The 24423-nt window shown below is 37.9% G+C and overlaps 1 protein-coding gene across 5 annotated transcripts in view; it reads left to right on the top strand.

The window, feature by feature from the left end:
• LOC140739328 (CCR4-NOT transcription complex subunit 6) overlaps positions 1-16578 on the top strand; it is an 89171-nt gene extending 72593 nt beyond the window's left edge. For all 5 annotated transcript variants that reach the window (XM_073067526.1, XM_073067521.1, XM_073067523.1 and 2 more), the window contains exons 10-12: positions 9028-9261; positions 10233-10435; positions 12942-16578. In XM_073067526.1, coding sequence (XP_072923627.1) covers positions 9028-9261; positions 10233-10435; positions 12942-13154 — 650 coding nt within the window. In that variant the 3' untranslated portion in view covers positions 13155-16578. The remainder of the gene's footprint in view (positions 1-9027; positions 9262-10232; positions 10436-12941) is intronic.
• Positions 16579-24423: the final 7845 nt, after the last annotated feature.

Here is a 24423-nt window from a genome sequence, read left to right on the forward strand (position 1 = left end):
ATAAAAGTTGATTGTCCATTGTAAAAGGAATAAGTCTATTTTGAATTAAAGATCTCTTTGCTAATAAAGATTTTTTTGTCTCATCATCAACATTTATCTTATTCCATAAATCAATCAAATGTTTTAATATAGGAGATTCTTTCTTTTCCCGTATCCATTTAGATTCCCATTTATATATAAAATCTTCTGGTACGTTTTCTCCTATTTTGTCCAGTTCTATTCTAATCCATGCCGGTTTATCTTTCTCAAAAAAAGATGCAATAAATCTAAGTTGATTTGCTTTATAATAGTTCTTAAAATTTGGAAGTTGTAACCCTCCTAGATCAAATTTCCATGTCAATTTTTCCAACGATATTCTTGACATCTTACCTTTCCAAAGAAACTTCCTCACATATTTATTTATCTCTTGAAAAAACTTCTGGGGTAATTGTATTGGTAATGATTGAAATAAATATTGTAGTCTAGGGAATATATTCATTTTTATAGTATTTACTCTACCTACTAATGTTATTGGTAATGCCATCCATTTATCAAGATCCTCCTGAATTTTTTTTAAAAGTGGTAAATAGTTTAATTTATATAAGTTTTTTGTGTCATTATTAATTCTTATACCTAAATATTTTATACCATTTGCCGGCCATCTAAATTGAGTTATTAATCGACATTGACTATAGTCTCCATTAGTAAGAGGTAAAATTTCGCTTTTATCCCAATTTACTTTATAACCTGATATTTTCCCATATTCTTCTAGTCTATAAGATAATTTACCCAATGAGTGTAATGGATCTGTTAAATAAAGTAGAACATCATCAGCAAATAAATTAATCTTATATTCTTCCTGATTAACTCTAAAACCCTTAATATCTGGATCCATTCTAATTAATTCAGCTAATGGCTCTATTGCCAACACAAACAAAGCAGGTGATAATGGACAACCTTGCCTAGTTGATCTTGTTAACTGAAATGGTGTCGAAATTTGACCATTTGTCACTACTTTAGCTTTGGGATTAGTATTCAAGGTTTTAATCCATCTTATAAATGGTGTTCCTAATCCATATTTTTCCAATACCTTGAATAAAAAATCCCATTCCAATCTATCAAACGCTTTTTCTGCATCTAAAGCAACTGCCACACTCATTTCCTCCCTCTTTTGCGCTAAATGGATTATACTAATTAATCGGGTTACATTATCTGCCGATTGTCTATTTTTGATAAATCCTGTTTGATCCATATGCACTAATTTTGGTAAACATTTAGATAATCTATTAGATAAGATTTTTGCTATTATTTTATAATCAGTATTTAATAAAGAAATAGGTCTATATGATGCTGGTTTTAAAAGATCTCTATCTTTTTTTGGCAACACTATTAAAACAGCTGTTGAAAAAGATTCTGGAAGTCTATGTGTTCTTTCCGCTTGATGTATTAACTCCATAAAAGGAGAAATTAATAAATCTTTAAACTTTTTATAAAATTCAGGCGGAAAACCATCTTCTCCTGGGGATTTATTACTTTGAAGTGATCCTAGAGCTTCTTCAACTTCCTTCACTGTAAAAGGCATACCTAATCCCTTCTGTTCTTTCATATCTAATTTTGGAAGAGTTATTTGTGCTAAAAATCTTTCTATCTTAGCATCATCGTTTTTTGATTCTGATTTATACAACTCAGAATAAAAGTTCTTAAAAGCCTCATTAATTTCTAGAGGCTTATAAGTAACCTTATTCACTTTTGTTCGGATTGCATTTATTGTTTTGGAAACCTGATCTGTTTTTAATTGCCATGCAAGGACCTTATGTGATCTTTCACCTAGTTCATAATATCTCTGTTTAGTTCTCATAATTGCTTTTTCTGTTCGATATGTCTGGAGTGTATTGTATTTTAACTTCTTATTGATAAGTTGTCTTCGTTTTTCTTCTGTCATGTTTCTTTGAGATTCTTTTTCTAATTTTATAATCTCTTTTTCCAATTGATCTATTTCTATCATATATTCCTTCTTAATTTTAGAAGTATAACTTATTATCTGACCTCTCAAATATGCCTTCATTGTTTCCCACAGTATGAATTTATCATCAACTGAATGTAAATTTGTATCTAAAAAGAACTGAATCTGTTTTTTCATAAAATCACAAAAATCCTGTCGTTTTAGTAAAATTGAGTTAAATCTCCATCTATAAATTGATTCCTCTTTATCTATCATAATCATTGTCATTATTAAAGGAGAGTGATCAGACAATATTCTTGCTTTATATTCCACATTTTTCACTCTATCTTGAATATTCGTTGATAATAAGAAAAAATCTATCCTTGAATATGTTTTATGTCTATTTGAATAAAATGAATAATCTCTTTCTTTTGGATTGATTCTTCTCCATATATCAATCAAATTTAGATCTTTCATCAATGATAGAGTTAGTTTTACTACTTTTGATTTTGTAGTAGCCTTTATTGATCTATCTAAAACTGGATCTAGACAAAAATTAAAATCTCCACCTATTAATATTTTATCATGTGCATTAGCCAAATTCAGAAAGACCTCCTGTATAAATTTTACATCGTTTTCATTTGGTGCATAAATATTCATAAGTGTCCATAGTTCTGAAAAAATTTGACAATGTATAATTAAATATCTTCCTGCCGAATCAATTAATACATTTTGTATTTTAATTGGTAAGTTTTTATTAACCAATATTGCAACTCCTCTCGCCTTTGAATTAAATGAAGCTGCAATAACATTTCCAACCCAGTCTCTTTTTAATTTCTGATGTTCTATGTCCGTTAAATGAGTTTCTTGTAAGAAAGCTATGTCTATTTTCATTTTTTTAATATATGTTAAAATTCTTTTTCTTTTTACTGGTCCATTAAGCCCATTAACATTAAAACTTAAAAAATTCAATAAGTTAGTCATTATTTTTAATTATGTTACTCCAATCTATAATAATACCTAATCTTTCAACTTTCATGGTATCTTGGGAAATCCTTTTAGAAGTCTCCATGTTGCTATGTGTGTCCCCACCAATCATCCAGGCAAAAAAGTAAAAGAAAAATAGAGTATAAGGAAAAAAACAAAATACCCCCCTACTAATGTTGTGAAAGAAAAAAAACACAACATTACCCCCCTCTGTTGTACGGGTCATGGCAATCGCCATGATTACACACGTGAATCCCGTAGTAACCGATTCAAAGCTCCCCATCCCCCCCGCAACGTAAAAAGTGTATATATAAGAAAAGGAAAGAAAAAAAAACATATTCTTCTCAATTAACATTTCTAAAATTTTACTTTTCTCCCTTGTATCGTCCTTAAATGTCCATCAATTCCATTCGCTGTCTCTATCTTCGTCTTTAACCATTACATTTATAAGTCTCTACGTTTAATTAGCGAATAGATGGAAGTTTTTGTGCGAACACCTCCGCATCTCGATAATCGGAAAAAAATTTTTTTCCCTCTTCCAGAAAAACTATCAGTGTTGCTGGGTGGCGCATTAAAAATTTATAACCTTTTTCCCATAAAATTTTTTTTGCTGAATTAAATTCTTTCTTTCTCTTCAAAAGGTTATAACTTATATCAGGATAAAAAAGAACTGGTTTCTCTGCTATCATCAATGGACCCTTTCTTCTTTTGGCACCTTGGGCAGCCGCCCTCAAAATCTTTTCTTTATCCTGGTATCTTAAACATCTTATCAAAATTGATCGCGGATTTTGTTCATCTTGAGATCTTGGTCTTAAAGCTCTGTGTGCCCTTTCAATCTCAATTGAAAATTCTTCCCCCATTTCCAATTTTTCAGGAATCCATTTTTGAAAAAATTTTATTGGGTCTTCTCCTTCGATACCTTCTTTAAGTCCAACAATTTTAATATTGTTGCGTCTATTAAAATTTTCAAGTTTATCCATTTTTTCCACGAGTTGTTTTCTTTCTGATGTCCAGGCAATATTATCTACTTCCATTTCCTTCATTCTTCCATCCATGTCTTCCATTTTCATTTCCAAATCTGTAATTTTCTTTTCCATTTTTTCTTGTTTCTTTGTCATATTATCAAACATAGCCTCCATACTCATCATTTTTTCTTTCATTACTTTTTGGTTACTTTTAATTACTTTTAATGCATTTAATTTATGCATTATTTGCCTCAAAATCTTGTATATATTTTCAAAGGACTTCTCATCTCCGTCTTTACCTGGTTGTTCCAGAGAGTCTGATTCTCTCTCAGAGTCGCTGTCACTTTCAGTTGAAGTCACTGTTGGGATTTGTAGTTTTTGCTGTTCTCGTTCGCGCATGCTCACTCCTGTAAGCTTGCGCAGTTCTCGTTGATCTTTTCCTTTCGAAATGGCCGATGTTGCTGCAGTTTCCTGTTCCATTTCGCCAGTAGCGTGTTGTACCTGAGTCCGCGGTTCTTCGGTAGAAGTAGGCCTTGATTCTTTTCGAACTTCAGCTGTCTTCGCGGTAGTATTTTTCTTCGTCCTCTGTCTATGAGGCATAGCTTGAAACAATCCAGAGTAATTTATAAGTAACCTTATGAAAGCATTGGCTAATTTTTCTTCATTTAAGTATTGATTTATTGATTTTTTACGGGAGGGCTGGGTTCCAGCGTCTCGATCCTACGTCATCACGTGACGTCCCCCCAATGAGCTCTTTCTAATGTGACAATACTGGCACACCCCCTCACCCAATGCACCCATTGCCATTACTACTGATACTTCAGACTACGTGGTGGGGGCTGTGCATGAACAGTTGGTTGGAGACCAGGGGCAGCTGGTCACCTTCAGCGGGCAGCTCCGTCCCCTCGAAAGCAAGTACAGCGCGTTTGACCATGAGCTTCTTGATCTCTATCTGGCTGTCTGCCACTTTCATTTTCTTCTAGAGGGTTGCCATTTCCGTGTTCCTTGACCACAAACTCCTTGTGGCCAAAATATCAGACCTTGTCTGCACGGTAGCAATGCCATCTGGCTTACCTATCTGACTTCAAACTGATATACAACATATCAAGGGGAAAAATAATGCTGCGGTTGATTGCCTCTCATGGCCAGCCATTGACATTGAGGCCGTACACAGAGAGGTTGACTATGTTGGCATGGCAGCCAACTGAGTTACTGACCCAGAACTCCGGGCTTACCGAATAACAGTCAAGGGCCTACAGTTAGCTGATATTAAGTTCAGGGAAGCTGGGGTTTCTCTCCTGTGCGATGTCTCAACCAGTCACCTTTGCCCCACTGTGCCTGCAAACTGGAGACAGACTATTTGACTCCATATGTGACCTCAGGCATCCGGGCCAGAAGGCCTCACAGAAACTGGTTGCAGTAAAGTTTGTTTGCCACAGCCTCAGAAATGACGTGTGTGATTGGACTGTAACCTGATGGGGTACCAGCAGGCAAAAATTAACCATCATGTTCAGGCAGGCTCGAGTGTTCGTTAACACCTGGGTCACTCAGTATGGCACTCCATCTGATAATTGCTCTGACCATGGACCCCAACTCATTTCAGACTTCTGGACCACGATGGTCCAGAACCTCAGCATTAAGCTACATCACACCATGGCATATCACCCACGGTCCAATGCCCTATGTGAGTGGTTTCACTGCTCCTTAAAAGCTGCTCTGAGGGCTTCCCTGATGGATGAGTGTTAGCATGATCATCTTCCACAGGTCTTGCTGGGACTCTGAACTGCTGCAAAAGAGAACCTACAGATTTGGTAGACTGGCAGCTGTTGTGAGTGCCAGGTGATTTCATTCCTGACACTACAACCACCTGGTCAGCTCTAAACACAGTTCCACCCTCAGTAAATTCAATTCCTTTTCATCAATTCCTGTCTCCCAACATGGCATACAGTACTATTGGGTTTCTGTTCACCTACATTAAGCCTCGTTTGTTTTCGTCCAACTTGATGTACGCCAACATCCCTTTAGGCCCCCATATGATGGCCCATTCTGCGATTTGGAACTTGTCATAGTTACGAGGGGTAAACCGGAATGTATTTTGGCAGATCGCCTTAAGCTGGCCCACCAAGATTTGGAGTGTTCTGCTGTCATGCCCCTGGCATCTTAACGTGATCACGAGCATGTCAGTGCACCACTGGAAAGCCAGAGGCACCTGCTGTTCCTCCACCCCATGGAATAGAGGATCTGAGCTCCAGACAGGCTCACAATGCTGGTTTCAGTGAATTCTGGGTTGGGCAGGGGAGGGTCCTGTGTAGGGTAACGTATTTGGGAGAAATGTACATAATTCACAACCATCGACATTGAGTTGGGTTTTCGTTTTAAGGGGTTGGTCTGATGTAAAGAATTTTGGCATGCTTTTGTGTGTAGGTTTTGGAGTTCAATAAAATGTTTTACAGGTTTCCTTAAACATAAAATGGTTCATTTTATTTGTGAAAACCTATGGGAATTTTCAGTGCAGACATCACAGACTTCTTTGGTCATTGGTGTAAATTGGGAGATGACATCATTGGTCACTCCTCTTGAAGTTGTAACTTTCCTGGAGGTTCTAATCCCTGCAGCTTCTATTAGATCTATGACAAAATTTATGCATTGCATTGCTGTCATGGATGATGCCCCTCTCAGATTTGGGACATACCATGGGACTGTTTGTGGCCCTGTGTAGGAGGTGTGTTCTGCTATAAACCTGGTGCCTAACATGAATACTGAATTGCTGTATTCTGAAGAATTCCACATTCCAGCATTTACATGCGTTAATATACAGAGTTACCTTTTGTGACATGTAAACAGCTTGATATGGTGGGAAAGCTGTAAAGTATTGTTGATTGGGAATATAACTTGAGTTACATTGCATATAACCATATAACAATTACAGTACGGAAACAGGCCATATCGGCCCTTCTAGTCCATGCCGAACGCTTACTCTCACCTAGTCCCACCTACCTGCACTCAACCCATAACCCTCCATTTCTTTCCTGTCCATATACCTATCCAATTTTGTTTTAAATGACAAAATCGAACCTGCCTCTACCACTTCTACTGGAAGCTCGTTCCACACAGCTACCACTCTCTGAGTAAAGAAATTCCCCCTCGTGTTACCCCTAAACTTTTGCCCCTTAACTCTCAACTTGTGTCCTCTTGTTTGAATCTCTCCTACTCTCAATGGAAAAAGCCTATCCACGTCAACTCTATCTATCCCCTTCATAATTTTAAATACCTCTATCAAGTCCCCACTCAACCTTCTACGCTCCAAAGAATAAAAACCTAACTTGTTCAACCTTTCTCTGTAACTTAGGTGTTGAAACCCAGGTAACATTCTAGTAAATCTCTTCTGTACTCTCTCTAATTTGTTGACATCTTTCCTATAATTCGGTGACCAGAACTGTACACAATACTCCAAATTTGGCCTCACCAATGCCTTGTACAATTTTAACATTACCATGTTTAACAGTCCCATGCTATGTCCCATGTTTCACTAATAGCTACAACATCATATTTCCAGGTATCAATCCATGCTCTAAGCTCATCCACCTTTCTTACAATGCTCCTAGCATTAAAATAGATGCAGTTAAGAAACTCTCCACCTCTTCCTCTGTTTATCCCTAATGGTGCAGACAACTTTATTATCTTTTTCTTCCTTCTCCCCTACATCTTTGGTCTGAGCGCTCCCCTTCTCTATCACCTGCCTATCCTCCCTCACACACTGTCTACTAGCCTTCTCTATTGTGAACTAACCTCCTCTCCCCTAGTCTCTTCAAATTGATTCCCACCCCACCCCCCCCAACCATTCTAGTTTAAAGTCTCCCTAGTAGCCTTAGCAAATCTCCCTGCCAGGATATTGGTTCCCCCTAGGATTCAAGTGTAACCCGTCCTTTTTATACAGGTCACACCTGCCCCAAAAGAGGTCCCAATGATCCAGAAACTTGAATCCCTGCCCTCTGCTCTAATCCCTCAGCCACGCATTTATCCTCCACCTCATTCCATTCCTACTCTCTCTGTCGCGTGGCACAGGCAGTAATCCTGAGATTACTACCTTTGCGGTCCTTCTTCTCAACTACCTTCCTAACTCCCTATATTCTCCTTTCAGGACCTCTTCCCTTTTCCTACCTATGCCATTGGTACCTATATGTACCATGACCTCTGGCTCCTCACCCTCCCACTTCAGGATATCTTGGATGCGATCAAAAACATCCCGGACCCTAGTACCAGGGAGGCAAACTACCATCCGGGCCTCCTGACTGCGTCCACAGAATCACCTGTTTGACCCCCTAACTATCGAGTCCCCATTACTACTGCCTTCCTCTTATTTTCCCTACCCTTCTGAGCTACAGGGCCAGACTCTGCCAGAGGCATGGCCACTGTTGCTTCCCCCAGGTAGGCTGTCCCCTCAAACAGGAGTACTTATTGTCAAGGGGTACAGCCACTGGGGTACTCTCTAGTACCTGACTCTTCCCCTTCCCCCTCCTAAGCATAGCATCTGAGCATAGATGTTACTCAAAAAGTAAAAGTGCTGCTTCACCACTGAGCTTGGCAGAACTTTACTGCATATGAACTGCAAAAACTCCTGAGAATGTAGGTGTCTGAGATAAAGTTGACCACACTAAACACAGTTGTTACTGGAGGCATAGAGAAACTGCACAGCTAATGCCTTTTTCCTTGGGCTGTAACGGTTGATACCACAGGACATCCTTAAAGTGGGTGTTGGGAAATTTTGGGGCGATGTCAGAGATGTTTTATTTAAATGGAGTGGCAGGTGTCTGGTATGCACTGCTGAGTGGTGGTAGAGGTTGAAACATGACCATTTAAGAGACTCTTAGAAATGAATGGCAGTATTGCACAACACCTGAGTGAACACCAACACATAGATGAAAAAAAGGGTTATCAGCAATGTAGGAGGGAAGGGTTAGATTGATCATGTTGTAGGTTTATATAGGTTGGCACAATCTATGTAAAAACAAAATGTAGTGTTAAGGCGTGTCAGTTCGAAATGTGTACAGATGTAACATTTTTGTATTCTAGATATATCTGAGAAATCCATCAATTTAAAATACACTGTTTTAGTTTTTACTTTTTAAACCAGTTATAATTTTTAATTCCTAGCTGGGAAGTCGTTTCATGGAATGGAAAAACAGCTCATTCTTATTGCAAATGCACATATGCATTGGGATCCTGAGTATTCTGATGTAAAGCTGATACAAACCATGATGTTCCTATCTGAAGTGAAAAATATCATTGAAAAGGCTTCTCGAACACTCAGACCAGGTGCCGTCTCAGGAGATCATAATGTCATTCCACTTGTACTTTGTGCAGATCTCAATTCACTGCCAGATTCGGGTAAGAAGCACAAATCTGCCTTTTAGTTGTAATATTCTGTAGCTTCAAGTACTTTATTCATTAATTCAAATTGGGTTTCTTCTCACTCAGAAATTTTATCAATTGTCTAGATGAATTTTGTGTTATTAGTTTAAATAATTTAACATTTAACATCTGTCAGATGCACGGCCACAGTGGTGCAGCTGTGGCTTTGAATGTGTTATCCATCCAGTACAATTTTTCAAGTAAGCACAAAATGGTGCGACAAAATATTCAAAATATAATAGTTTTGTTTCTACATACTTTTTTTTTAAAAAAAGTTCAGTTTCACTTCACTGCACCCCTGTATTGATTGGACTTTTTAATGTGGTATTTTCAAGAAATCAGGTGTTAAATCATAATCACCAATATCTGGGGAAATTAAATGTCTTTTTTTCTAACAGTAATTTCACTAGTTAATATTTTATTCTGTATCATTTGTCTTGAATATTTTCCCAGGTATTATGATTGTATAAAATTGCATCTGTAGGCAAATTCATGATACAAGTGTTTAAATTAGTGGAACATGTGTTCATAATTGGCCAAATGCTGGTTTAACTTGTACATAATTTTTGAACAGAATGAATAGTATTGAATTACTAAAATGATAGTTAAGAATTGGTGTATCATAGAAGAGGTATTATGAGCAAACTATCCAAATGGTCTTTTACTATTATCTACTTATTTTAACTAAATGCATCTTGCTTAAAGCGCAAAACAAAAATTGGCTGACATTTCTGATGAAAGCTTTGGTACTAATTCACTTACAATGTACTTCAATTTTGGAAGTCTGCATCTCTTGTCACACCAGCCAGTTTGCCTCTTCACAGTGGGTCACCTGTCATATTTGTAATTGTGTATTTTTTTTATGCTGAAAGCAAAGACACAGTCATTAACATTTTGTTTTTACACAACATGGTACTGGTTTCAGATTGATTTTTATTTCCCTTCAGGTGTTGTGGAGTACTTGACCACTGGAGGAGTTGATACAAACCATAAGGATTTCAAGGAGCTAAGATATAGTGACTGTCTAATGAAATTCAGTAATATTGGAAAAAATGGGACTCCAACTGCAAGGATCACTCATGGCTTTAACCTGAAGAGTGCCTATGAGAATGGTCTGATGCCTTATACAAACTACACCTTTGATTTCAAAGTATGTATGTCAATGTTACATGTTTAACAATCAGGAAACGTGTTCATTATTAAGTTATCGGTTTAAATTTTATATTGAATTATCTTGACATTTGAAGGGACAATCTTCAAGAGTAAAGAGTGTATAGCAAATTATTTGTTTTTTCCCCACATTTTTAGTGATATCTTAATGTTATTTATTCCCCTATTCCTTTCATGTAAATGTGTATCATCCTGCTGGTTTTAGTTCAATGATAATATGTATCCTAGCTTCTGTATTAGATTCTGATGACCCCCTTCTTATGACAGATTAATTATGATTAGTAATGACAGATGAACAATATTCAGTTATATTGGTGGGAGGAGGAGCAAGAAGAGGTTATTTCTTTCCTGATAACCAAAACCCTCCAATCCTAGTAAATCTTTACTGCATCTTCTCTAACTTCATGGTATGAGCAAGTGGCCAAGCCAGCTTTTTATACAACTGTGACATAACATCCCAACTGTGCTACTCTTTTTCAGCTGATGAAAGCAAGCATATGCTGCCTTCACCCACATCTCTGTTCCTATTTTCAGGGAACTATGTACTTACACCCACAGTGTCTCTTTACAGCACTCCCCAGGCCCCTGCCATTCACTATGTATTTCCTGCCCTGGTTTAAGTTCCTAAAATGCCTCACTTTGTACTTGTCTAAGTTAAATTCCATCTGCCGCTCCTCTTGCCGACATTCCCAGATGATCTATGTCCTTCTGTAATCTCCAGCAACCTTCTTCACTGTCCACCACATCATAAATTTTGGTGTTACCTGCAGACTTGCTCATTGTGCCACTTAACATGTTTCCCCAAATCATTAATATAAATGGCACACACTGGGGGAACCCAATCCTGATCCCTTGTGGCAAACCAATCTGCTATGCAGGACTTTGTCATCTCTTCAAAATTTTTATCAAATTCATGAGACTTGATTTCTCCTACACAAAGCAATGCTGACCTTTCAATGCTTTATCCTTACCATTCTATGAGAATCCCTTCCAGTATCTTTGCTACCCTTCTTAAATAAAGGCACAACATCAGCTATCATCCAATCTTCCAATGCCTCACTTGTGGCTAATAACGATAAAAATCTCTGCCAAGGTTCCAGACATCTCCCCTCTTGATTCCCATAACATCCTAGCATGCACCTGGTAAAGACCTCAAGGATTTATCCAACTTTACACAAGTCCTCTATCACTACCTCCTTTATAATGTTAATATACTCCAGGATATTACTGTTCCGTTATTTGAATTTGAGCTTCTGTCTCCTTGCAGATGAGAGGTATTCATTTGAAGCCTTCATTTCCTGTGGTTTTACACATACATCACCACGCTGATCCTTAAATGGCCCTCTTGTGCTTTCTTTTTGCTCTTAATATACTTAACCTTTTGGAACTCTGCTTTACATTGTCAGCCAGGAATATCTTGTAACCCCTTTTGCATCCTAATTCCCTTGTATTCCTGGATAGTTCAAAGATTAAATTCTGAACACCTTTGCAAGTATAATAAGTATTCCATTCTCTAATTCCAACCAAAGCTGTAGCAACAGCAGCTTTAATGGTCTAACCTTTCTGTATGGGGATATTTTTGGAAAACTCTTATCACTCTCTGGTCCTCCCTCTCTTTTTCTAGTACATTGACATTGTATTTGCTTTCTGTTATCTCATTGTATTAGAAAATTTCATTGTTTTTTTGTCAATATCTATCCTGCTGTAGCCTTTATATAGTCCACCTCCACTTCAAATTCTCTACCTCTATTTCAGGGGATAGATTAATGGTCAGTTTATATGCAATCCCATAGGCTCCCCATGACTGCTTTTCCACTTATTCTGCTTCCTGTAAGAATACTTTCCATTATCCCAGTTACTCAGTGTATGTACATAGTTTGTCACATTAACATGCTCCTCAGTCTCTACCTTGGGTTCTTTGTACACTGCCTTTATGCACCATTTGCCTATTACAATTCATTGTTGAGGTTCTTGATGTGCCAAGAAGGCAAATGTACAAGGTTGAGTGGGATTTGAGATCAGCCACTCAATAGGCTGAATGGCCTAATTCTGCTCCCAAGTCTTGTGGTCTTATTTGGAATAGACTAGGGAGGATGGACTGGATGAAAGGAGTTTTCAGCTTAAATAAACATTAATTAATGCTCACCTCCCAAAGTGAGATTTTGGTTGGGTTGAGACTATGACTGCGAGCTTATTATTTCAATTCTCTGGTTGGAAGGTATTCAAAATATTCATAGGTATGTTTATTGTTTGTATGGATTGATTCAATCAAGGTTTGAGTGGTAGTGAAAATTTGAGAAACTGTCAATTATATCTTGATAATTTATTACAATTGATGTTCCTTTTGTTTTGATTTTAATTTGAATGCAGCTGCTTGTATGGGGTATCAACTCTTGTTTTAACAAAATGAAGAAGCTAACCTAATGTACGAATTTTAGGAGAATTTTAAGATTGAAGATTTAAAGTTTGTTTTCATTTGTCTGCAGGGTATTATTGATTACATCTTCTACTCGAAGCCTCACATTAACATACTGGGTGTTCTTGGACCTTTGGATCCTAATTGGCTGATTGAAAACAGTATAACTGGCTGCCCACATCCACACATCCCATCAGACCATTTCTCACTTTTTGCACAACTAGAGCTTTTACTGCCTTTTGTGTCGCCAGTAAATGGTATCCATCTGCCAGGCAGAAGGTAGTTGTGTGTGTACTCTGGAGGGAAGCCTCTTAATCTTGTAAAATTGTAAAATCAAAGTACTGAGGAGTGAAGTATGGCCAATAGGATTGTTGTCAAAATTATGTTCTTAATCAGTTTTAAATTTGTTTCTTGGATAGCTTATCTAAATAATAAACAATAGTAGTCTGGTGCTATTTACAGATAAATGAAATTGAGCCCTATTTCCTATTTTGTATACTATAGACATGCTGAAAATGGGTTTCTTCACAAAACCTGTTCTGCTTTATGCTTCTGCATTTTTTTAGTGGAAAATTAAGCAAAGTCTCGGTCTCTACGCAAGATTAAACAGTTGATTCCTTTTAGAGTCAGAGTGGTGGTTGGGATGGTGTGATGGTATGGGGAGGAGGTGAAATTCACTGTTTTATTGTATAGAAATGTTCACAGAACAGGAACTCATTTCAAACTTCAACAGTGCACTTTGCAATACAATTAATTATACATTTCAAGTTAAGGTGGCAATGTATGCTTTTCTCTAACACGAAGGGGAAGTCTTTTAAGTAGCTGGAGTGTATTGGAATGCAGTATGAATGAAAATCTGAGGGAATTATAATTGGACCAAGAACATTTAAAAGTATTTTCAGTAATTGGCATATCAAAGATGAATCAATATACTCCATATTCTTCCTGAATACATTTTAAATTTAGGCAGTGCATTAGATGGGTTTTAAAATATTGACAATTTCCCATCCCACTTCTTTGTTAAGAAATATATTTCTGCCTTTTTCCAGTAGTCTTCAATTCTTCCTTTCAATAGAAATGAGAATACTTCAAGCCAAAGTTAAACAGATACTAGGTTTCCAAGAAGCATCCTTGAAAGCATTATCAAAGTTTGGCAGTTCTGTGTAGTCTTACCCTACCTTTCTGCATGTCCATTGAAAGCAAAATATACAAGTGCAAATGAATTGTGAGGTTTTTTTAAAATTGCCTACTTGACAAAAATAATTTACTAAAGTGGAACCAACTGTGTATTGTTGCACAAAAAAATCTGTATAGCACTACTTTTCAGGCCAGTAGTAGCCATTGAGGACCTTTATTTCCATACTTCACTCCACACTTTTGAGAAGTGTTTGTATAAATTTGAATTTGAATTTAGCCTTTAATGATTGTATATGAACCATAGAAGACCTGATTTAAGGTGTTTTGTACTAAAAAGATTTAAAACAGATTTGGAAAAAAATGATTGTATTGTAAACTAAGGCTAAATTTTTATCTGTTTCATGCTTTAAAAACATTTGTAAAAAAAAAGAAGTTGCAACAGGTTTCCTCTGCTATTATTTGCACTGTTCTGGGTTTGTAACTCATGTACTACTTTTACAGTTGAGGACACAGTTAATTTAAATTCAAGAATTTCACTCCTCAGGATTTGGTATCAGCATTTGAACCTTATGATCTTTGAACTACCCAACTTCCTCTAATTTTTTTTACATGATGTGCCTCATCAACTTTTTTATTTTTTGAGGGGATTTTTGGAACCAGCACTGCCTGTGCACGCGGAGAAATCCTGAGCATCTTCTTTGAGATTTTTTAAAAAAAAATAAAAACTGTTAAAGATTTGTGAGATTTTATGAAGACACTTTTGTATAAGCTCTGTGGCATTTTTTTCTTGTGGAGCAATGAACACCACACATGTTGATCAGGTTGGGTACAGAGTGTAACTTTAACCCTTTGTATCCTAGCACTGCTTCTGTCTCTTTGCACAGTGCTACTTTTCACCAAGGAAAGCTGCATCATTTGAGACCATACACAGTCAATGCTGTGTGCTTTGATCTTATAAAGAAGTAGCATTCCTTGGTAGGAATTTTAATGTTCTGAAGCAGTGTAAACTTAGAACTGAGCTATGTTTTCTGCGCAGGTCTTCCAGACAAAGTTTCAAATCCATTAATTTTTAAATGGTCATGTTTTGTGTTTTTCAGCTGGACCAGAGCTATATCTCTCCTCTTTGTTCATTGTGCCATTGGTAGCATATTCTTAAAGCCAAGTGTGCAAGCTTTAGTAGGTTAGCTTTTGCTCTGCTTTTGTTTAAGGTGCTAAGGGGGAGCCTTTGGAATTAGCTTGTACTATATTATGCATTGAATGAGCCAGAGGTATAGTTTGATCTAGCTCTTTAGTTTCGACTGCAGGCAGGGAGACAAAAGAACACAACATGACACTCAAAAAAAAAATTGGACCAGTCTTCATTCCGGTTTACAGTTAATGTGGAATGCAGCTAAGTTGATTGCGACAAATTTTAATTACTTTAAAACATTTAATTAAAGACAAAGCACTTAAATAATAATTGGTGCAGACAAAACCAGGATGCAATGAGAATTTGTGGTTTAACTTGCTAAGTTGAAAATGTAATAAATACCCATAATAGATTTATCTTGAACCCTTGTCTGGGACCTGCAGTCATTTTTGTTTGTACTATTAGCAAACATGTCCGATTTATAATCAGTAAACTAATTATTGGTAGTATTGTTTGTAGTAGATTTAATGAGTAGCTTTTTGTAAAGTGTGAATAAAAGGTGTTTGCTCATGTTTTCCTTGCTTTACCATTTTATTAATGTACATCATGAAACCCCAATCTAAAGTAAATTAGGCAAAAAGTGACCTATCAGTATTGATCTCATTGTTTCAGCTTTGTGGTCACTTGGGATTGGTATATATAGTACACAATTATAAGGGGATATTACTTCACAGACCAAATCCAAATGCTATTGTATTCTTCATTTCTGTGATTAAAATGTGTATTATTTAATTGCTGTACTGAAATTAAATTTTGTCTCTGGTAGGATATTTGTAGGAATTTTTACATGCAGTAATTTTTGCATAATCCTACAAAGGTAGAAATGTTTGATTTTTACATAATGCAAAAAAAGTGTACATTTTATGTAAGATTAAGATGCCCCCTTTTTACATCTCTTCAGGAAATCAATAAACCTGTTTTATTTTCTGTGTACATGCACTCCCCCGTACATAGTCTATTCCAATGAGTCCTTGATGGTATCTTGTAGGCTACATGAATCTGAACCCTTTCCACATTTCACTAGTGATTACAACTCAGGATAGAAGGACATTTTCAGTTCTGTGCTAAACCTATTTCTACAGATTTCATTATATAATGCACTGCAGCCACTCTCTTGTTTACCATTCTTCATGGGTGCACTGATCAAACCAGCAATGACATCTGCACTAAGTAATTTTTAAAAAAATTACGGCTACCTAGGCAGCTCTAAAGTTAAATTTGGGATGGTAAACGAGAGCTTTTTAAATGTTATGTGAACTTTTTGGCTTGAATAGCAGTTGATAGCACGATGTATTTCCCATAAACAGGGTCTGCTTGTTCCCGTGCACAGGTGTATTTTTCCTACTCACAGCTTGGACAATAAATTGTATATCTATTTCGATCTTTGTTTGCTGTGTTTATTCACTATAGCAGTATGTTAGAAACAGTTCTTTTCTAAGCAGAGTATGCATCACATCAAGAATTTTGAAGCATTTAAAGGTAGAGAAAAGTTGAGGCACAAGTACATCAATAGAGATTTTCAGAAACGTCCCCAGTTGTGACATATTTATCTCCATTTGTGGAATATTGGACTAATGAGAAATGAAACTCCATTCAGGAAAGATGAGGTCAGGCACCATTTACTGAGATGGGGTGTAGTAAGAAGTATTGAGTGATTGTTCTTGGAACTGGTTTTGGTCCCTATGATTTTAGTTTTCCCCCAGTTAGATTTAGAATAGGATTTAGAACAGAAACTGTTTCAGCCTGATTATAGTTTATGAAGGGAGGTGAAAGATAATGAGAGCACAGGAACAATTGTTATAGGGAATGCTGATGTAGGGTTTTGACCCAAAATCTGGGCAATGCCGTTCCTCCTATAGATGCTATTTGACTTGCTGAGTTTCTCCTGCAGATTGTTGGTCTGGTCTTCAGCATCTGCAGTTTCTTGTGTCTCCAGTAGAATAATTGATTCTGCAAATAGCAAAGGCACATACAACTGCTTCAAAGACAAAGGGGTTGCAAAATGCAAAAGGAAAATAAACATTATGGATTGAAGGAATAAATTGGAGTTCAATTTTGATTTTAGATTTTGAAATATTTGCATCTGTATAATGAGATACCTTGGGGACAGGACCCAAGTTTAAACACAATCTATTTATATTACATATGCAACTTGTACATAGTCCCTAGAGTGAGGTTTATATAATATTTTAAATAATTTTGTACATGAAGCACTGTGTACATTGAATCATCACTGCCTCTGCTGGCCAGTTTGACAGTCCGGCTGTTTTGCATTGCCATCATTCCTGACTGAATTTATGTGTTACTGGTAAGCAGTCTTCATCTTACACTTGTTCATCTCACATGTACTAATGCAGCCATTCAGCATGTTAAGATTTTCATCAGTGACTATTTTGGCAAACTTAAATGAATTTCTCTGCTGCTTTGTGATTAGCAGATACTTTGCCACAGATTTTTAAAAATTAATCTTCCTTTTCTTAAATTTCTGCAACCAGCCTGTTGAATGTTCTTGATTACCTTCAACTTTCAATTTGTCATAGATCTTTGCTTGTTTCATGATCAGCATACGGTTAAGTGGTATATGTTCACTATGCTGATGTTCACTTGTTAAGTAAAAGATGGAGATTTTTTTGTTTTATTCAGTGTTTTTATTTTTAATTAGCTGTTTATTACATGTGAGGTAACTTCTCAGAGCTCTCTGGTGCAGGCATGTGCATCACCTGGGAACCTTCCCAGTGCCTTATCACAAATGGAAAATTTCATGTCATACAGTGCAAAAGTTTTTTGGATAAGGGATGGTCAACCTGTAAAACATTACAAATGGTTTTGTCTTGGTAAAAGAACTGGAGGGACAAGAGCAGGATTGGTGGTGGCAAGGATTTTGAACATTAAATGTAATATACAAAATGCTGGAGAAACTCATTATGGAAATGAATAAACTGTCAATATTTTGAGCCGAGACCCTTTATCAGGACTGGAAAAGGGAAGAATAAGCAGCAGGGAGAGGGGAAGGCATACAATCTCAAAGGTGATTGGTAAAACCAGGTGGGTAGGGGAGGGGGAGTGAAGTAAGAAGCTGGGAGGTGATAGGTTGAAAAAGATAAAGGACTGGACAAGGGGGAAATTGATAGGAAGAAGAGTGAACCATAAGAAAAATGCCTTGAAGATTTAATGGCATACAGTTTTGAGGGGAGGGAAACCTCATTTTAAATTAAATGAGTTAAGTGTCATGGTATTGGTGTCACCTTCAAGCAAAGATTTAGATTAAAAATTCTAATTCTAGTCCTTCCGACTAAAAAAGGAGAATGACTATGGGTGGGGGTGAAAGGTGTTGGTCTGGTGTTGCCTGGTGCATTTCCAGCATTGTTCAGTACTTGCAGGTGTCAACAGGGTGTACAAGTACAGGATGACAGAATAAAGTGGGGAGTGCAACTGGAAAGTTGCCAGTCCAAGTCAGCCAGAAAATTCAAGACATTTTATGTTCAGGCAGTAATCCTAAAATCCTGTCAAAGTACATTTTTAAAAATGAATTGTTTTATGTGGGCTTTCTTTGAAGTTTTAATAGCTTATAGTAATTAATACTCATTTAGCATGTTAACAGCTGCCCTCTTCCACAGGTTTATTTGCAAAACATTGCAATAATTTTTTAAAAACACAATCCAGGAATCTAATAAAACAGAAAATGCTGCAAGCATTTAGTGGGTCAGAATATGAAAAGGGATCAAGTGCTTTGGGTTAATGGTCTTTCATCAGGGCTATGGAAAGTTGGAAAGTAAGCATGTTTTTATTTAACTGAGAGTGAATGGTTGAGGTGGGGGGGGGGGTGAGGAGGGAACAAAGGGAATGCCTCCGATAAAGCCAAATCCAAGCAAAATAAATGTTGGCTGAAGGAGGTGATGAAAGCCTGTTGGTGGCAACTAATCTATCTGGTAGAGATGTAAATAGAAAATGATGAAAGAGAATAGGAAAAGAAGCAAATGCAATGCTGGAGATACAGATCACTTCAGTTTATGGAAAAATGAAAGAACAAGAGAATGCTGGAAAAGCTGAGCTTAGCAAATCAGGTCAGGCAATAATTACTCTGAAGATTGGAGTTAAAACTTCATGTTGATGACCTTCCATTAGATTGGTCAGTAGACACTATGCCCAAGTTGTCATGGACACTATGAGATCCCCTATTTAGAGAAGATCACGTCATGAGCGTTGAATGTAGTGTGCTGTAACATCATGTCACTGGATAGTGGTAAGGGAAGCAGATTCAGCAATGGTGTTGCATATTCTGCAATTGTGTGAAAATGCTTTATAAGACTGGCTAGTGCAAATTTAAGTGTAAATCAACATCCTTGTGGGAAGTTTGTTAATGCTCTTGGGGAGAATTTAAGTTAACTTGAATGAAACATTGAGTAGATGTACAGTTGGAAGTATTGTCAAATATAAAAGGAAAATAGTCATTCTAGTAATTAGAAAAGACTTGGGTGTGTGGAAGAATGAAAGGCTAAATTACATGTTTTAATGCTTTTTTTAAAGGCACTTAAATAGAGTAATTATAATTCAATATTGTTTCACAGATTTTTGTGGGAGTGTTTATATGTAAAATGTGTTGCCAGAGGAGATGGTGAAGATGCAAGTGTCATGTTTAAGAGACATTTAGGCAAACACTAAATAGGCAAGGCATAGAAGGATATAGACCCAATGTGAGAAAATAAGATTAGTATAGATAATCCCAAGTAACACCCAGGGTGTTCTGATGCATATTTTTTCTGTATTAATGACTTTTGATACAGACACTATCCACTCCACTATTGAGCATATTTTCAAGAGGTGGTACCTTAAGAAGGCAGCATCCATTACCATCTTGGAAATGCCCTCTTCTTGTTGCCACCTTAGGGTATCTGATACCTTTGTTATTCTCCTCTATTTACACTTGATTTCTTAATATCTGAATACATTGCGCTACTTGTCAAACCATACTCCCCCAACTTTATTTCAAATTCATTAAATAGCAGGATTTCACTTGTCCTGATGAAGAGTCCCAGCCTGAACTGTTGACAGTTTGCTTTTTTTCCATAGGTGCTGCCTGGCCTGCTGAGTTCTTCCAGCATTGTGTGTTTGTTGCTAGGATTTCACTTGGAATGTAAATGTAGCTACGTGCAATGGTGGTAAACCTTTCGCACATTATCTGGGAATAACATATTTTGGAAATTTTATCACAAACTTGTTTTGAAATTCACTATGATGTCAAGTTCACTGCCATGTATTGAGCAAAAAATAATGACTAGCCTTGGTCATGGGCTTCTATTTTAGTCAAGTGAACTGATTTTAATCAAAAGATCTTTAAGTAGCAACCAAAACAAAGCTGTAACTAGTGCACTCTAGTGTTCATCTTCTCATTTTACCAACAAACCAGCATTAAGAGCACATGTCTAATTTGCCATCCTTACTAATCAAAAATGCCCTTGTCATATTTGGTTTCCAAGTTGCATCTGGCTGGTGGTTGAAGCATGTAAACCTCTTCTATGACATTTTCTCGGTGATATATTCATGCTGATATTATTTCCTAAAAGCCAAAATTTCCTCAGTGGCTCCTGCTTCTGCAAATAGGATTTGTGTTGCATTCTTGGAAAGTTATGTGCAAAATGTTTTGTTGGATATATGGAATGATGTCAGTAATAGTAAACTTTGAATCTGAGGGGTCTGAGGTGAAGTTGCATACCAGGATTTAAGCAATATTTGCTGAAGAAGTATTGAGGAAGTGTTGCATAATTGTTGTTTCTGTTGAGGTTTCTCCATTAGTTGAAACACAGTGGCAAATTCTCAAGAAGGAATTGACCACCAAAGCCACTAAATGGCATTTATTGCGTGTTGCATCTTGCTACTGCATTTGCCAGTTTAGTAACATTTAACACAGTTGAAAGAATTTGACAGAAGCGATTTAGAATATGTGGAGAACAGGATACAATATAAAGTTGATTTACGAGGGGTGATTGATAAGTTCGTGCCCTAAGGTAGAAGGAGTCAATTTTAGAAAACCTAGCACATTTGTTTTTCCTACATTTACACACTTAGTCCAGCGGTCGTGGAGCATATGGATCCCTTCTTTGAAGAAGTCGGTGTCTTGGACCTCCAGAAGTGGTCCACAGCATGGGGTGAATGATAAGTCCGTGGTCTAAGGTAGAAGGAGATGAGTTAGTAACTTAAAACTTTCTGCACTTTCACTCAATGAGTTGAACTGCACATGCATGTAACGAGAGCTGTATAACATCTCCTTCTACCTTAGACTGCAAATTTATCAATCACTCCTGCTGTGGTCCACCTGGAAGTCCACTTCTACAAAGAACGGATCTGTATGCTCCATGACCGCTGGACTAAGTGTGTAAATGTAGGAGGGGACTATGTTGAAAAATAAATGTGCTAGGTTTTCTAAAATTGACTCCTACCTTAGGCCACGAACTCATCAATCACCCCTCATATTTCCACTGGTCACATTAATAAATGAGCTAACACAAGGAAATCTACAGATGCTGGAAATTCAAACAACACACACAAAATGCTGGTGGAACACAGCAGGCCAGGCAGCATCTATAGGAAGAAGCACTGTTGACGTTTCGGGCTGAGACCCTTCGTCAGGACTAACTGAAAGGAAAGACACTAAGAGATTTGAAAGTAGTGGGGGGGAGGGGGAAATGCGAAATGATAGGAGAAGACCGGAGGGGGTGGGATGAAGCTAAGAGCTGGAAAGGTGATTGGCGAAAATGATACAGAGCTGGAGAAGGGAAAGGATCATGGGATGGGAGGCCTTGGGAGAAAGAAAGGGGGGGGGGGGTGGGGGGGAAGCACCAGAGGGAGATGGAGAACAGGCAGACTGATGGGCAGAGAGAGAGAAAAAAAAACAAACAACTAAATATGTCAGGGATGAGGGGAGGAGGGGCATTAACAGAAGTTAGAGAAGTCAATGTTCATGCCATCAGGTTGGAGGCTACCCAGCCGGTATATAAGGTGTTGTTCCTTCAACCTGAGTGTGGCTTCATCTTGACAGTAGAGGAGGCCATGGATAGACATATCAGAATGGGAATGGGACGTGGAATTAAAATGTGTGGCCACTGGGAGATCCTGTTTTCTCTGGCGGACCAAGCATAGGTGTTCAGCGAAACGGTCTCCCAGTCTGCTTAGGCCATACCGGGAGCACCGGATGCAGTATACCACACCAGCCGACTCACAGGTGAAGTGTCGCCTCACCTGGAAGGACTATCTGGGGCCCTGAATGGTGGTGAGGGAGGAAGTGTAAGGGCAGGTGTAGCACTTGTTCCGTTTACAAGGATAAGTGCCAGGAGGGAGATCGGTGGGAAGGGATGGGGGGGACGAGTGGACAAGGGAGTTGTGGAAAGCAGAAAGGGGGGGAGGGAAAGATGTGCTTGGTAGTGGGATTGGAGGTGGTGGAAGTTACGGAGAATTATACGTTGGACCTGGAGGCTGGTGGGGTGGTAGGTAAGGACAAGGGGAACCCTATCCCGAGTGGGGTGGCGGGCGGATGGGGTGAGGGCAGATGTGCGGGGAATGGGAGAGGTGCGTTTGAGAGCAGAGTTGATGGTGGAAGAAGGGAAGCCCCTTTGTTTAAAAAAGGAAGACATCTCCTTCGTCCTGGAATGAAAAGCCTCATCCTGAGAGCAGATGCGGTGGAGACGGAGGAATTGTGAGAAGAGGATAGCATTTTTGCAAGAGACAGGGTGGGCTAAATGAGCTAAATCACATTTAGTTCAAAGTAAATTTATTATCTAAGAACGAGTATATCAACATATACAAACCTAAAATTTATTTTTTGTGGGCATACCCAATAAATCCAATAACCATAATAGAATCAATGAAAGACGGCACCATCAGGGCAACCAGTTGCAAACCACAACAAACTGTGCAAATAGGAAAAGAAAGAAGAAATAATAATAAACATCATAAATAAGCAATGCATTTTGAGAAAATGAGATGAAGAGTCCTTGAAAATGAGGCCATGGTTTGTGGGAACAGTTCAGAGATGGGGCAAGTGAAGTTGCATGAAGTTATCCCTTTTGGTTCAAGAGACTGATGGTTCAGGGGCAATAACTATTCCTGAACCTGGTGGTGAGAGTTCTGAGGCTCCTGTACCACCTTCCTGATGACAGCAATGAGAAGAGAGAATGAGCTGGATGGTGTGTCCCTGGTGATGGATGCTACTTTCATGCAACAGTGCTCCATGTAGATGTGCTCAATGGTGAATAGAGCTTTACCGGTGATGGACAGGACTGTATCCATTTTTTTTTAGGGTTTTCTGTTTAAGGGCATTGGTAATTCCATACCAGGCTATGATGCAGCTAGTCAATATACTCTCCAACACACATATATAGAAGTTTGTCTAAGTGTAGATGTAGTGCCAAATCTTCCCAAATTCCTAAGAAAGTAGAAGTGCTGCAATTGCACAGGACAAGTCCTCTGAAATGATAACACAGGAATTTAAAACTGCTGACCCTCTCCACCTCTGATCCCCCGATGACGACTGGCTCATGGACCTCTGGATTCTTCTTCCTGAAGTCAATAATCAGTTCCTTGGTCTTGCTGACATTGAGTAAGGGGTTGTGTTTTGGCACCACTCAGCCAGATTTTCTGCCGTCCCTCCTATATGCTGCTTCATCACCATCTTTGATTTGGCCTACGACAGTGGCATTGTCAACAAACTGGAATGTGGCTTTGGAGCTGTGCTTTGCCACACAGTCATAAGTGCAAAGAGAGTAGGGTGGGGATGGGCTGGCTAAGCTACAGCCCTGTGGTGCATCTATGCTGATCAGAATCAGGTTTATTATCACCGGCATGTGATGTGAAATTTGTTAACATAGCAGCAGCAGTTCAATGCAATACATAATCTAGCAGAGAGAGAGAAAAATATAATAATAAATAAAATAAAACAATAAATAAACAAGAAAATCAATTATGTATATTGAATAGATTATTTTAAAATGTGCAAAGCAGAACTACTGTATATTAAAAAAGTGAGGTAGTGTCCAAAGATTCAACGTCCATTTAGGAATCGGATGGCAGAGAGGAAGAAGCTATTCCTGAATCGCTGAGTGTGTGCCTTCAGGCTTCTGTACCTCCTACCTGATGGTAACAGTGAGAAAAATGCATGGAAGTCTTTAATAATGGACGCTGCCTTTCTGAGACACCGCTTCCTAAAGATGTCCTGGGTACTTTGTAGGCTAGT

This window comes from Hemitrygon akajei, chromosome 15, assembly GCF_048418815.1.
Source record: "Hemitrygon akajei chromosome 15, sHemAka1.3, whole genome shotgun sequence".
Lineage (NCBI taxonomy): Eukaryota > Metazoa > Chordata > Chondrichthyes > Myliobatiformes > Dasyatidae > Hemitrygon > Hemitrygon akajei.